This window comes from Pelophylax lessonae (genome assembly GCF_965119305.1).
Source record: "Pelophylax lessonae genome assembly, chromosome: 3".
NCBI classification, from domain to species: Eukaryota; Metazoa; Chordata; class Amphibia; order Anura; family Ranidae; genus Pelophylax; species Pelophylax lessonae.
Genome location: NC_138770.1, coordinates 602,869,501 through 602,884,624, shown reverse-complemented (window position 1 = coordinate 602,884,624; position 15,124 = coordinate 602,869,501). Strand labels below are relative to the sequence as shown.

Sequence of the window (15,124 nt, the reverse complement as noted above, 5' to 3'; positions counted from 1 at the left end):
AACCGGTGCCGCCACCCGTCAGACTGGACACTCGCCACAAGGATGATTAATAAATATATTAATAAAAATACAGAATTACGCTAGGAGTCCCCGCTTGTGTGCTTACTTACATGCTACTGCCACTATGAGTGATCTATGATTGGAACACGGATCTTTTGGAGTTGTGCTGCAGCCGTTACCATTTGAAGTGGATGAACATACAGCTTGTTCTATGGGCGCAGATTGATCATCCTTGTGAGTGTCCAGTCTGACAAGTGGCTGCACCGGTTGATGGTGGAGGCACACAGGTGTATAAGAGGACTATATATTTCCACTGTGGATTTTTCTTTCAATACTTTTTATTGAAGGTTTGTAAACAGATAACAAAAGAACAATAGTAAACAAGGCATGTTAAACTGAGGCATACGGAAGAATTGTTGTACAAAAGAAATAGCCTTGGCAGGCAAACAAGTCCGACAGGTATGAAAAGGAAATTAAAAAAAAAAGATAAAAAAAAAAAAAAAAAAACATACCAAAAAGATATACAATATATGGCTGGAATCTCACAAAGTGGGAGCCGATCTCCCAGGGGCATTCCAAATGGGCTCAAACTGTGCCCCAGAGACACAGCTAAAGAGAGCACAAAGAAACCATGGAGTACAGCCGTAGTCCCATATAAACATAAGAGAAGGTAAACAATCCCATCAGACAAATGTAAAATAAAAAAAATAACATTTAAAAGGGACAGTCTGGATGACCCAAGACCCACCGAAACCAGGACGGTAAGAAATTTGACACATGCCTTGTATAAAGACTTTTACAGGGAGCAGGATAGAGGAAGTGGAAAGAGAAAAGAAAAGGAGGAGTCGCAGTAGGAGGGAGGGGGGAGGGAGGGAAAGGACAGAGGAGGGGATCGGGATAGAGAGAACGAGCCCATGGCCTGATCCCATCATACCCAGCAGCGGGTAACCAAAATGACAGTTTGTCAAGTTGAGCCTGTCCTAGAGTGTTATGTTCAAAAACTTCGCCCAGGGTTCCCAGTTGTGACTCAAACTGTGCCCTAGAGTCATTTAGGATACTGTGTACATCTTTTCTTGGGTCATTATCCAAGAAATTTTATGTTTCGCAGCTAAGAAGGAAACCGTAGGTTGTTTCCAATGTTTTAGCAATTGTAATTTTAGCTCCCAGAAAAATATAGGAAATGAGTCTGGGTGTGCCTAGGGACCTTGGGGAGACTATGTCCCAGAAGGTGATTTCTCAATCGCAACCCCTGTAGCGTGTCGTATCATACGGAACAATCTATTCCAAAAATCGCGGATTTTGGGGCATTCCCAAAAAAGTGTAAATGGCTACCCAGAAGGTCGCAGCCCCTGAAACAGCCTGGGGAAGAGTTAGGGAAAATTGATGCCAAGCGAGAAGGTACCATATACCATCGCATCAGTACTTTTAGCATTAGCCTCCATGAGGCCCACATTGTGGATCCCATGAAAGGCTCTTGCAGCACAGGAGTGCCATATATCGAGGTCCCAGTCTGCAGTCAGGTCCTGTTCACATCTTATCATATATGAGGTTTTATCTTCAGGAGCAATAAGGGAGGCATAAACGAAGGATATCCCTCCCTTGATCTCCTGAATTTTGCTCGTAGGGGATTACCGAGCGGGGGCCTGAAGACCCTATCTGGAGTGTGCGCAAAAAATGTGAGATCTGAGAGAAGCGAAATCGCTCTGTAGGTGGCATCTTTAGATTAGCTACGCAATGTGCGTAAGAGAGAGGACCCCGTGCATCAAAAAAGTGTCCAATTCTATAAAGGCCTTTGTCGGTCCACCATTTGAATGCCTTAATGTCAATTCCAGGAGGGAAGTCAGGATTATGAAAAATATGTTTAAGAGGACCCCAAGGCGAGGTAATCTTATTGGCTTTATGAATAAGGTCGCATAGAGCAAAGGAATGTGAGTGTGGGAGCCAGGATAGGAGGACGAGAGGCAGGAGGGTTCCAAAGCAAGAAATCCACAGTATGGAGCGGGATAGCCTGTCTTTCCATGTAATACCAGTCAGGTTTTTCACGGTTAATTTAAATGACAGAGAATTGCGTCAGTTGGGCCGCTAAGTAGTATTTCCAAATATCCGGGACTCCGAGACCCCCATGTTTACGTGATCTAAAAAGTGTGGACTCCACCTCCCGCAAGGGGAATGGAGGGTTAATGCACCCTTCCTGTGAGTGGGATAAAGCGAGCGAGGCAATTGTAGCACACCTTGTGATGGGCGGGATGTGAGGAACTTTCCGGACTGCCAGTACTTATGGATCCCTCGAGTGTTGCTTCCGCCCTTCCTCGCTGTACATACAAGTAGGAGTGGTGTCGCCGTGTGTCCACGCCCTCCGTTGAAGTCAGCCAATGACGAAATGCGTTAGGCGTGGACACGCGGTGACCATATCAACGTGACGATCTGGACGTCTGACGTCACGCCGAATCCAGAAGTCCTACGGCGGTGGTAGCCGCGGCTTCTACAACGGGACGGCGGGAGCCGTGCAGGTAGCCCGGATTGGGATAATTTAGGAATATTCAATGCTTTCTTTTAATCCTTGTTTGTGAGTACATTTTCTGTTGGATTTACTCAAAATAAATGTTATTGATGGAATTACGCTGATGTGAGCATTTTTTTCGTTTGCATAACATCTATGTAGTGATCCAGCCATTATCTGTGTGGAGAGCCCGAGTTTTGCCATAAAGGTTTAACCTTCTGGGTATACATCTTGTTGGGCGTTACATCCCCCCTAGTGAGGTACGTGGGCACTGCTTGGGGGGCATGCCAGTGGGGTGAAGGTGCACGATTATTTTATTCATATAAGAGCACATGAATACCTGATACAGGATTTTATCACCAAAAGGGTGCCAGCAGATTGGACTGTTCCTCTCTCTGTGTTTTAACTTAACACATTATGGACTATGTGATCAGTCATAGCGCTGTTAGTGTTTGCATGTGATTTTATTATACGTGCACACCATTTTTAGTATTGCTTTTATATATAACAGCTGCTGATATCCGAAAGGTTTTTGATAGTATTGTGGTTTTATATCATTTTATCCTATTTATGTAATTTTAATTGGATTCTGGTATTGATGGCTTATAACCACTGTATTTATGTAAGCTATTTATTATAGCATTGAGCACTTTAGCGCCGAGTGGGTGAGATAGACAAATTATCCCGTTGGGGTGTATATGTCCTTTTTCTTACTCTTATTTCCTGGATTTCCATACCGGTTCGTTCAGGAGAGACTCGTTTAGACGCCATGGCGACGGGCCTGTACGTGAGGAAGCGCTTTTGAGCTTAATGAATACTAAAGAATGGTCCGACCAGGGTATGTCTCTGATGACTGATTTTAAGCGCCGAGCGGATGTCCGTGGTGGGGACGAAAATATAATCGATTCTGGCTAGTGTGTTGTGAGGAGCTGAAAAGTGGGTGTAATCCGGGGTGGAGGGATTGAGTTCTCGCCAAATGTCAACCAAACCTAATGAGTGGATGAGCTTGGCTACTCGAAGGCTATGTTTAGGGGGTCTGCGCAAACGTTGCGGTCCCTTCCTGGATTTCTCTAAGACATTGTCAAAAGCTAAATTCGAGTCACCTCCCACAATGAGTTTACCCTCGAAATGGGTGGAAAGAAGAGGGAGCACCCTGTTAAAGAAAGCCGCCTGACTCTTGTTGGGAGCGTAGAAGGAAACAAAGGTATATAAAGTACCACCAATAAAACCCTTGACTAAGATGTACCTTCCCTGGGGATCCGCAATTGTATGAGTGTGAGAGAAGGCTACTGTTTTTGAAAAATAGCTACTCCCTTCTGTTTAGAGGGTGCATTAGCCAGGAAAAAGACTGGATATTTATGGTGGACGTATTTAGGCCTGTATGACTCCGGGAAGTGGGTCTCTTGAAGTAGGAGGACCTCAAGTCCCTGGGAGTGATAATGTTGGAAAGCTTTTCGCCTCTTCACAGGAGAATTGAGACCTTGGACATTGTGTGATGCCACCTGTAGAGAGAAATCAGTACTCACGTTTGCCTTCACCGTGGAAGCGAGAGTTGCGCGCTGCGGTGTACACAGTTAAAACAGGGTATGAGGGGCTCTGATCGGAGTCCAGACAGATGCGAAAAAAACAGAGGGCTCAACTCAATGCTGGGATCGGACCATGGGATGCTGAAAAAGAGAGTTAGAAAGGAAGGAAAAGGGAGAGCAAGGATGGGAGAGAAAAGCAAGAGACATAACAGGGCATAGCCTGGCATGGTGCTAGGGCGGCAGGGGATAAGTCCCATGCCCCCTAACTAGGATTGAAGTAGCACCCTATGCCAGATAGTGTGCAGTCCTGTAGGGACGTGGAAAAAAAAAGATCTTCCAATCACCACTAGAATGGGCGCATTAAAACCTCTCCGGGCATGGGCCCCTGTCCGGACATAAAAGGGGAAAACGAATATCTTGTGCGCTCCACAGTAAGGCAGAGCAGACGAGGAGGGGGGTAAAGGGAGGGAGGAGGAAGGGGGAAAGGGTCAGGGAGTGGGAAGGCGAGGTAAGTGGGGAGGCTTCTGCTACTGCGTTGCATAAGCAGGCAATGCTAAGAGAAAATGTGTGAACTCCGCTCGAAAATATGTGACCAGTCATTAGAAAAAACATAAACCGGTGCCCCAAACTTTATGATAAATTACTATAAAGAGGCAAACCAGAATCAATACAAAGGTTCAAACAATTGTCTGACAAAAAAGATCATCAAGGAAGCAAAAAAGAAAAACGGGGGGGGTTAAAGGTTAAACCCGTTCCAGATGAGGGAGGTGAATCCATGAAGAATGATTGTAGTGACACTCTGGATCGACTTGAAACATCAGGGAGGCTTGACATCACGGTGGCGTTTTGGCTGTTGCTTGTTCCAGACCGAAGATAATGGGATGATGGGTGGGGGTCGCTTGGAGGATTCCCGTCTCGGGTTAACGGAAGTGGGGGAAGCATCCCTGGAAATGATTCCTAATTGAACAAGCAGGCGATCACCATCTTGAAAAGGACGAAAAACCATGGTTTGTTCTGGAAAAGAAATTTCAGTCTGAAGGGAAAGGACCACCAATATTTTAGGGATTTAGTGGAGAGAATTGATAAAAGCAGTTTCAGGGCTCTGCGTCACTGAATGGTCATAGGAGATAGATCTGCAAAAATTTGGATCTTGTGACCTTGAATGGAGAGGTCATTCTTGTCCCTGCTCTTCCGCATGAGCTCCTCCTTAACCCCATAGAAGTGCGTTTTTAATGATCACATCTCTGGGAAGGCCGTCCTTACGGGGTAATTGAAGGGCTCTATCGAACTCCTGATGGTGGTCCGGAATGTCTGGGAGAACGTCCTTCATGAACAATTTAACTGTATCAGGGATATCCTTAATAGACTCAGGGATCCCCCTAATTCTGAAATTTAGACAGCGACTCCTGTTCTCCAAATCATCCAATTTGGATAATGCAGGGTCCAATTGTTCCTGAAGAGTCTGAATACAAGCGGTATTCTGATTGGTTCTCGTCACAGTTTGGTCTATAGTATTCTCTATGGCCTCAATCCTGGTACCTATATTTTGCAGATCAGCTTTAATAGAACTGGTGATCTGAGAGGCAGTATGCGCCAGACCTGTATCCAGCATCTCAGAAAACTGATTCATGAGGAGAGAGATGTCAAGGAAATGTCCCTGAGAATGTAGGCCTAGTTGATTCTGCAGAGCCAGGGCCTCAGGTTGATGTCTATCAGGCAGCCCAGGGGTCTGCTCCATGGCTCTGCTCAGCAGTGACTTTGGATGTTGGAGAGGCAAATTGTGCCTGTGGGGGTTGCTGGGGAAGGCCAGGGCTCTGGTGTGGCCGGTGGAATAGTGGTGAAGGCAGCTGCTATGTCTCCTACCTCCTGGTTGCCTCGTGAGCCTGGGGTGAAGGAAGGGGCGGTCGCCATCTTGGCCGTATCCCGCTGTGGTGATAACTGAAGCTGCCGGGAGACCTCTCTGGTGGTGTGAGAGGCGGGGCGCGACTGCTGTTGAATCCGGAGCAGGGGCCCGATGCAGACCGGAGAGGTGCGGAGCTCCGGAACTAAGCCGACATCTCGGAGCTCCCACGCATGCGCACCTCCACTGTGGATTTTAAAGCGGAGTTCCACCCTGGAATTTTTTTTTTTTTTTTTTTTTTTAAATACCCCCGGGACAGTCAGGGCTAGTGCATTCCACAATGGCTAGCCTCTGATCTGTCCCGGGTTGCACTTACCTGTTAGGACAAATACTTACCTTGAAAACGTCTTGTCCAGCGCTGCCATCTCAGATGTGGGCAGCTTGAAGCCAGCGAGATCCTCTTCGGCGTCCTCTTCCGCCTTCTTCGGTCCCACGATGCCCTGCACCGGCCCCGCCGTCACTTCGGGTCGCGCGCGTCATCCCTCTACAGCTTCTGGGCATGCCCAGAAGCTGTTTAGAAGGGGATGATGCGCGCGCCCCGGAACTGACGTCGGGGCCAGTGCAGGCGCAATGATTCCTGGGAGCGATGACGTTCAGCTCCCAGGAATCATTGCAGAGCCAGGAAGTGACGACGGGCCGAGGAAGAAGGAAGTAAGGTAAGTATATTTTCTTCGCTACGAGGTAAGTAAAAAAAAAAAAAAAAAAATGCGATTTATCAATTTCTTTTTCAGGTGACCCGGAGCGAGAAGATGGGAGGTAAGTATAAAATTAGGGTGGAACTCCACTTTAAAGACTTTTTCTCTAGCGCTCATTGACAGACGTAGTCCTCGGTGATACAGCACCTTCGGGTTATGTTGCCTCCACAGGAGCAGGACTAGACAGGAAATTAAAAAGCTCTGGCCACACCCTAGGGGCAGTCCCAGAGGGTATATCCTCTCTCTCTCTCTGCCTCAGCAAATCAGTTATTTTCTGTCTAGTTAGGAGTAAGGACCTAGATACCTTGCTGGGATCTTCGGTCCTGGCAAGATTTTTTTCCTAAAAGATTTTTTAGACAGCTTTTTTTCTCCAGTGTTCCTGTGAGATCTTCAAGCAAGAAAGCTGAACTGGGCGACGGGCTGGATGTTGAGATCCGGTGGTCACCCCAGTTCAGCCTACGAGCGCGTGCAGGCCATAGCTCCGCGCTGGGTCGGCCGCGACAAAGTCCTATTAAGGGACTGACCCCGCGAGTTAAACGTCTCGCTGAAACGCCAAAGACCATGAGTCACGGCGTCCATATCAGTCGCCCCGGTGGAGAGGGGTACTGTCAGGAGTTGGTGCCCGCCTGGTTCCGGTATTGTGAGTAGTATGTTCCCCCTTTTCCCCTGACGGGTCTTGTGGTGAACGCGGGCCCCTCTCTGTATGGTAAGATAGAGTCCCTCTCTATCCTATAACATGACACAGATCCTCCTACTTAGAGTGTGATTTTATGTGCAAAAAGCCAGGAGGCTTGGTTTGGGAGCTAACAATCTAATTGTATACATGTTTAAAAGATTGTAATCAGTGGCATTCTGGGAATCTTACTGTGATAAGAATAAGGTACCTACCAGTCAGAAGCCACGGACATGTAGACTGCCTTCCTAAATCAGATCTCCAGCTATAAGCAGGCCTCCCGAACGGCCATGCGGTCCGCCAGGGCCGGTACCGCCAACCACGCCAAATCCCCATGCAGAGAGAGTGTTGTGTGCCCTGCAGCACACCGCTATTCAGTACAGGCCGCCGCCATTTTTTTTTGCTGGATCGCACGAGCCGCCATTTTGGCGTAGCCTCGTGTCTCCAGCATGGGGGCGGCCATGTTTGAGGTGATCCAAACACCTCGTGGAGCTAGGGGAGGCGCCGGAAGGCGTGCAGAGGGGCGGAGCCGCCTCCTTTCTTCCTGGGCAGCCAGCCAAAAGACTTCCTGTTTGTCAAGACAGCGCTGTAACCTGTTGCAGTTAGACTCTGAGCATCAAGTGGTGAGCCTGGGGGTCTATCTCTCTCTCTCGATCGATAGGGATCCCTAGCAGGTAACACTAAGGGGCTTTTTGTGGCGCTGGGGGTCTGAAAAAAAAAAAAAAAAGTTTTTTATTTTTGAATTATATTATCCAGGAAGTGACTGGAATTATCATGGACCCTGCCACACATATTCCCCCACCTGTTTCCCTCGAGGGGGCCACGGGACCCGCCGGTGCACAGAGTGTAGAGTCATTTACAGCAATTTTGGAGTCTATGGTGGCTCGGGTGGAGGCGGCCTGTCAGGGACGGGGGTCAAGGAAGCGACCCCCGCCTACCCCTATACTATCTGACACCTCTGACTCAGATTCAGAGATGGTCACTGCAGTTGCAGGTCCCTCTGCAAGGGCTGTTATCTCAGGTAAAGCTCCCTCAGACAGTGAGGAGGACGTTTCTTCTCCCGCTATAATTCAGGAAGAAGCATTGGTGGACGCACTAGTTGTGGCAGTGCAGGAAACCTTAAAACTTGAGGTTTTACCGGCAGAGGCAACTGAAACAGATTCCTTTTGGTACTAATAAGCCCATAAAAACGGTGAAGGTTTTTCCTGTACCCAAGTGTTTCGGTAATAAGATTAAAGGAGAATGGGAGCATTCTAAACGTACCTTTTACTATTTCCAAGCGTATTGCTAGACGCTATCCGTTTGAGGAATCCATCATTAAGAAATGGACGGTACCACCAGTGGTGGATCCACCTATTTCCAGGCTGAATAAAGCCACGGTTATCCCAGTGGAGGACACTTCGTCTTTTAAGGATCCGGTGGATCGAAAGATGGAAGCAGAGTCCCGCACCATCTTCTCTCTGATAGGGTCAGCATTTAGACCAGTAATTGTTATTGGTCTAGTTTCCCAGACACTTACGGAATGGGCGAGAATGGTACGCCAAGACCTTAGGGGAAAAGATATTCCCCAGGAGACATCTGATTTGATGGAACAGATTATACAAGGGCTACAGTTTATCTGTGACGCAGCCTTGGACACTACTCCCCTATTAGGGCATGCATCTATGTCAGCGGTCATCCTCAGACGTGTGCTGTGGTTAAAATGCTGGTCAGCTGACCTAGGTTCCAAAAAGACCTTGACAAATCTCCCCTTTCAGGGGAATTGTCTATTTGGGGCCAACCTAGATGAAATCATTAAGGATGCCACTGGGGGCAAGAGCACTTTTTTGCCACAGGCTGCTAAAGCTAAGGGACCTCGCAACAAGCGAGGACCTTTCTTTACCGCCCATAAAGGGCGCCCGGCTGGAACTAGCGGGAAAGGCAAGACTCCTCCAGGAGGGTTCAAGAAGGGCTGGTCGGACAAACAGAGGACCAACCCAGCCAAACCCGAAGCAAAGGAGTACACAGCCTGAAGGTGCGCCCCCACCCAGTTTCAGGGTGGGGGGACGTTTTCACCGGTATTCAGGACATTAGATCGAGCATCAACCACTACTACCGGTGCGATTCTTCCCTTCCAACATTTAAGTACTACAGGAAGCGGTAGTTACCGTTCCCTGAATAGATCTTTTCCTTTACCTTTTCCTAAGATTAGTCCCTATACCTCACAGGAATCGGATCTGGTTGACCAGATAGGCCAAGAAGCCTCTAGTCGGGTGACTTCGGTCCCTGAGGTTCAACCAGAAAAGATCACCCTTCCTGATAACAATCAGGTATCTGATAAATGTGTGGGAACAGAAAACGACCAGACTTTCTCGGATGGTCGGGGCCAGATACCTCTAGGGACGCCTGGTTCAGATCCAATCAGCGCCAGTGGTCCTAGAAATTCTAGGCTGGCCTCGTCAAGCCGGCCTGGCCGACTTGGACATGCTAGTCGCAGACGTTCCGTGGGAACTTCGTCTCAGGGAGTGTCTGTGGTCTCAAGGACCAATTTACCATTGTGCTTTACAGTCGCTGGTTTTAATGGCCTGGCCATTGAGACCCAAGTACTGAAGGACAGAGGTTTGTCTACTTCAGTCATTCCTACCCTTATTAAAGCAAGGAAAGCGACTTCCAGCAAGGTCTATTATCACACATGGAAGACTTATATTGCGTGGTGCGAATCTTTAGGATTTCCTCCACGTACCTATTCGGTGACTCGAATATTGGCCTTTTTGCAACAAGGGGTTGAGCAGAAGCTAGCCTTGAGCACCATCAAGGGTCAAGTTTCAGCATTAGCAATCTTCTTTCAGAAGCCTTTAGCTACCAAGTCCTTGGTGCGGAATTTCATCCAGGGGGTGCGGCACCTGGCTCCACCAGTCCGCGCGCCCTTACCGCCCTGGGATCTTAATTTGGTTTTGTCGGTTCTACAGAAACCTCCCTTTGAAAACATCAGGGAGATTCCCTTGCTTACTTTATCTCAGAAGGTGGCCTTCTTGGTGGCTATCACTTCTGCTCGCAGGGTGTCAGAACTGGCTGCATTATCATGCCAGTCCCCATACCTAGTGATTCATAGGGATAAGGTAGTACTTCATCCTAAGCCATCTTTTCTTCCTAAGGTGGTTTCAGATTTTCATCTGAATGAAGATATTGTACTACCTTCCTTGTGTCCTCAGCCCAAGCATCATCGGAAACATGCGTTGCATTCCTTAGATGTGGTTCGGGCAATCAGGGTATACCTGAAAGCTACGGAATCATTCCGTAAGACGGATTCACTTTTTGTGATCACGGATGGCCCCAGAAAGGGTTTGCCTGCATCTGCCGCGACCATTGCCAAATGGATTAGACAAACGGTGGTACAGGCTTATTCTATTAAGGGTCAGAGTCCTCCGTTCCCTGTTAGGGCGCACTCCACTCGAGCGCTCAGTACTTCCTGGGCCTTTCGCCATCAGGCGTCAGTGGTCCAGGTATGTAAGGCGGCCACCTGGTCGTCGGTACATACCTTTACAAAATTCTATAAAATTGATGTAACAGCATCGGCGGATGCCTCATTTGGCCGCAAGGTTTTGCAGGCCGCAATTTGAGGAGACCGGTGGTCTACCTCGAGGGTTTTTTTCTGTTTGAAGAAAAAAAAAAAATATTTTTTTTCTCTTTTTTGTTGAGTCTCATCATTTAAGGATGAGCATTGTAAACTTCTAGTTGGCACCGGTTGGGCCTTCTAGATTGGGATTTGATTTTCATTTTCCCACCCCTCATTTGTGATACTGCTCTGGGACGTCCCGAAGGTGCTGTATCACCGAGGACTACGTCTGTCAATGAGCGCTAGAGAAAAATGGATTTTTGTAAAATCTTACCGTAAAATCCTTTTCTCTTAGCTCATTGACAGACGTAGTCCCCGCCCCTCTGTTTTTTGAGTTGGGTTGGGTTAAAATCTCTAAAGACTGCTTTTTCACATAACTGATTTGCTGAGGCAGAGAGAGAGAGGATATACCCTCTGGGACTGCCCCTAGGGTGTGGCCAGAGCTTTTTAATTTCCTGTCTAGTCCTGCTCCTGTGGAGGCAACATAACCCGAAGGTGCTGTATCACCGAGGACTACGTCTGTCAATGAGCTAAGAGAAAAGGATTTTACGGTAAGATTTTACAAAAATCCATTTTTTTCCTTTTTTGGATTATGCATGTCCATCTGGTGGTTGATATTGGACTGTCCGTCTATTATATACATTAGTGCATGATATACCAAATCCGTGTTCACTTCTTTGGCACAAATTTATTTTATAATTTTTTTTTTTTTTTTATAGTATTTATGCTTATATATTGGCAAGTTAGCGCTGCTAGTGTTACTGATTCTTTACTGGCAAATTGAATTGGTCACACCTTTTTTGATATTAAAGTTAACTTGCATCAAACACAAAGGGGTGCCTGAATTTATCAAGCCAAATTTGTTTGTTCTTTCCAAATTTTTTTTTTTTTTTTTCTTTTTACTTTAATTGTGCTGTGAAATCTTGCCGCAAGGGTCATGTTCACATTTGTTCTCTTGTTCCTTTCAGGTAAAAAGGCTGTAATGGACTCCAGCCCTTTCTTATCTGAAGCCAATGCGGAGAGAATTGTCAGGACCCTGTGTAAGGTCCGTGGAGCTGCCCTGAAGCTGGGTCAGATGCTCAGTATTCAAGGTGAGCTGCCTGCACAAGACTTCCTACTGGAAGGAACATTTACACTAAAGTTTTATATATTGTAATATTTTCTACACCGAAAACATGTTCAGATATTTCTTACACCTTCTTTGTAGGTGGGATTGTCCTATTTGTAAGTTGAATTGTCTTGTTTGTAGGTGGGATTGCCCAGAGTTCTCTTCCCCCCCCTATACTTGTATTTGGTTCTTTGTTTCTACACAGGATATTTCACCCCCTGGAAATGTCATTGTTTACAGGATGGAAAGTCTTTGCTGTAAATAGTTCCTGAGGCTCCGTTCACATCTAGGCGTTTTGGGGAGTTTTTGGGGAGTTTTTCTGCTCTAGGATCAGCTCTCAAAACGCCCAACAAGACAAATCCTATTCATTTCAGTGGCCCCTGTTCACATCTGAGCGTTTTGACGCTGTAAGCAAAACGCTCAAAAAGTACATGAGCTTCTTTTTGGGCAGATTACAGGCGTTTTCCATTGGTATCTAATCAAAAAACGCCTGCACAAAAAACGCCTGTAAATCGCGGTAAAAAACGCACAAAAACGCTACGCTCAGGTGTGAATGTAGCCTTAATGTTAAGCTAGATTTCTGTAGATGACCACCTTCTTCTCCCTTCTTCTTCTCCCTTCTTCTTCGCACTTCTTAGATCTGTCACAGTGGATGGACAGCCTACTTGTCTATTTACTGTAACTGTACTTCATAAGGAACATCTTACCTTTTACCTCGGTTTACATTCAAAGTTATCCCTTGGTCGAGCAGGCGATATCTGGAGGGCTGTCAAGTAATAAGTGGAAAAATACCCATCAGCATAATTTGATTAGAGAGCAGAGAACCTGTTCCAGGCATACCAGTGTGGTTTATAGTCCAGGTGGAATGTTCTGTTCTTACTGTTGGGTGTGCGCGGTACCCCGCTGTGTCCCTGCAGTCTGTGCAACGCTTCTTAGGAGACACAACACAGACTTTAAAACCCCCAGCGGAAATTACTTCCAATTACTCAAAACGCCTTTCTGCTAATTGGCTTTGAGTCAAGAACCTGAATTCAACTTTAATGTTTCCTTACAGGTCAATACAAAGCCATCCTTTTTTTTTTTTTTTTTTTTTGTTTTTTTTTTTTTTTGTTTTTTTTTTTTAGCAAATCTGATATTTCTATCTTAACAGGTTAATTTTAAAGCCAAACTCCATTATATAAAAGATACAAATTTAATGCAATTATCCAATATTACCTCACTAAATGTACTGAAATGCAAGCGGTGTCATTTACTTGAATGTGACTAGGTATCCGCCTCTAGCCATCACTGGACAGCAGAGCTCAGCCTTGAAGAGGGAAGATCACCTGGAGCCAATCAGTGGTGCTGCAGTGCTCGTGCGAACAATGCCCATGTTGGTAGAAGTAGGGATGAGATCCTCAGTCTGATGCTTCTCCTTTCACTGTTCAGTCAAAGGCTGGCAGAGGGGCAAGACCTGTAAGTGTTGCCTACCTGCAGCAGAAGAAAATCAAGTCTTGTGTCCTGCCAAACAGTAGATTTGGGATTGAAGTGCCACACCTAAAGTTAATATTCCAGATACAATTTTTTATTCCAGTGTAAGGTCCGGTGAAAGTTCACGTATGGAAGTCAAGACATTTCAACAGTACAAAATTGCCCCTTTCATCAGGAAAACCCTGCAACCCTAAGGGAAAAAAAAAATAAATTTGATCCTGTTCCTTTAAAGCATGAATAACAGCACAGTGCTTGTGTTGTGTAATTTTGGCCCTTTCTATCTAAAATACCTGGCAGATTCTGCCTGGTTCTGCCCTTCCCTCCTGTAAACCGACCATTTTTATCATGGCAGCTGAGCCCTGAAACCGTGGTCAGTTTGCGTACCTCCGTCATCCGCAGCTCTTCTTGTTCCTCTTCTCTGCCTGTCCGCCTTAATTCACTCCCCTCCCCTCCTGCTGCTGTCTAACTGATTCTTGCTGCAAGCTCCTCTGTTACATTAAATGATGTTCCCTGGTGTATGTATTTTTTTAAAGAATAAGCCGCTGTATACCGTATACACGTGACTGCCCGCCGCTCTCTGCTTCTCCTCCTAGCTAACTTCAGTGGGGGATTCTTGGCCCCTCCCGCTGTAGTTATCAGACCTGCAGTGGGCAGTCATGTGCGGCGCTATGGAATAAGGTATACAGCAGCTATTTTTTTTTTTTTTTTGTAACCCATAAACTGGGCACATAATTTAATGTAACCCAGGAGATTGTAGAAATATCTCACAGTGGCTTTACAACCACTTTAAGAGTGAGAGATCATGTCTGTGGACTTAATTGACGGTGCACAGTTACATTGAGCGGGTTTGCTTGTGGGATCTGTGCCAGACATTAGGCTGATTAAAATAAACTGTGCATCCTCCATTAAGTCCATCTTCACTGTTATTCTGAAAGTGATTTTAAAGGCAGGTATTTATTTTTAATAACAAACATGTCATACTCCCCTGCTGTGCGCAGTGGCGTTGCACAGAGCAGCCCTGATCCTCCTCTTCTTGGGTCCACCACTGGTGCTCCTGGCCCCTCCCTCCTGCTGAGTCCCCCCATAGTAAGCCACTTGCTATGGGGGGACCTGAGCAAGCTCGATTCCAAGTCACTGCTCTGTGTGTCCATTCACACACTCGTCTTTGATGCTCCTGTGGTGAATGGCTGCGCGCACGCGGGGAGGGGTCCCTGCGTGGACCCCTCCCCATGGACTACAAATACCTGTATGGGTCCTGGGTGCCACGCTGCACCGCAATTTTGTTGTTGGTGGCTGTAGACCGCCTCGACGGCCATGTTTTTGGAGTTTCCCATTGAAGTCAGTGCGGCAGCCGTTTTATTGTAGCCTGTCAAGCGGTGATGCGGCGGTGGGCATCTAGTGGCTGTGACTGAGCTTCTTCTTCCTTTTTCTGATCGCAGCATGGCAAGCAGCTTGGCACTCTGTATCAAGCTCTGAATAGGTGGTGGTTGAGTCCCTGCGGGTATACAGCTCCTTTTTTCTGCTAGATCAGCGGCGCTGGTGCGCTGGGTCTTGCTGTGTGTGTGTGTGTGTGTGTGTGTGTGTGTGTGGGGGGGGGGGGGGGGGGTGTGGTTTGTTAAAAAAAAAAAAAAAAAAAAAGCTGGCAGCTATAACGGCG

The 15,124-nt window shown here is 46.8% G+C and overlaps 1 protein-coding gene across 3 annotated transcripts in view; it reads left to right on the top strand.

The window, feature by feature from the left end:
• COQ8A (coenzyme Q8A) overlaps window positions 1–15,124 on the top strand; it is a 118,694-nt gene that overhangs the window by 64,160 nt on the left and 39,410 nt on the right. For all 3 annotated transcript variants that reach the window (XM_082248858.1, XM_082248859.1, XM_082248860.1), the window contains exon 6: window positions 11,858–11,980. In XM_082248858.1, coding sequence (XP_082104984.1) covers window positions 11,858–11,980 — 123 coding nt within the window. The remainder of the gene's footprint in view (window positions 1–11,857; window positions 11,981–15,124) is intronic.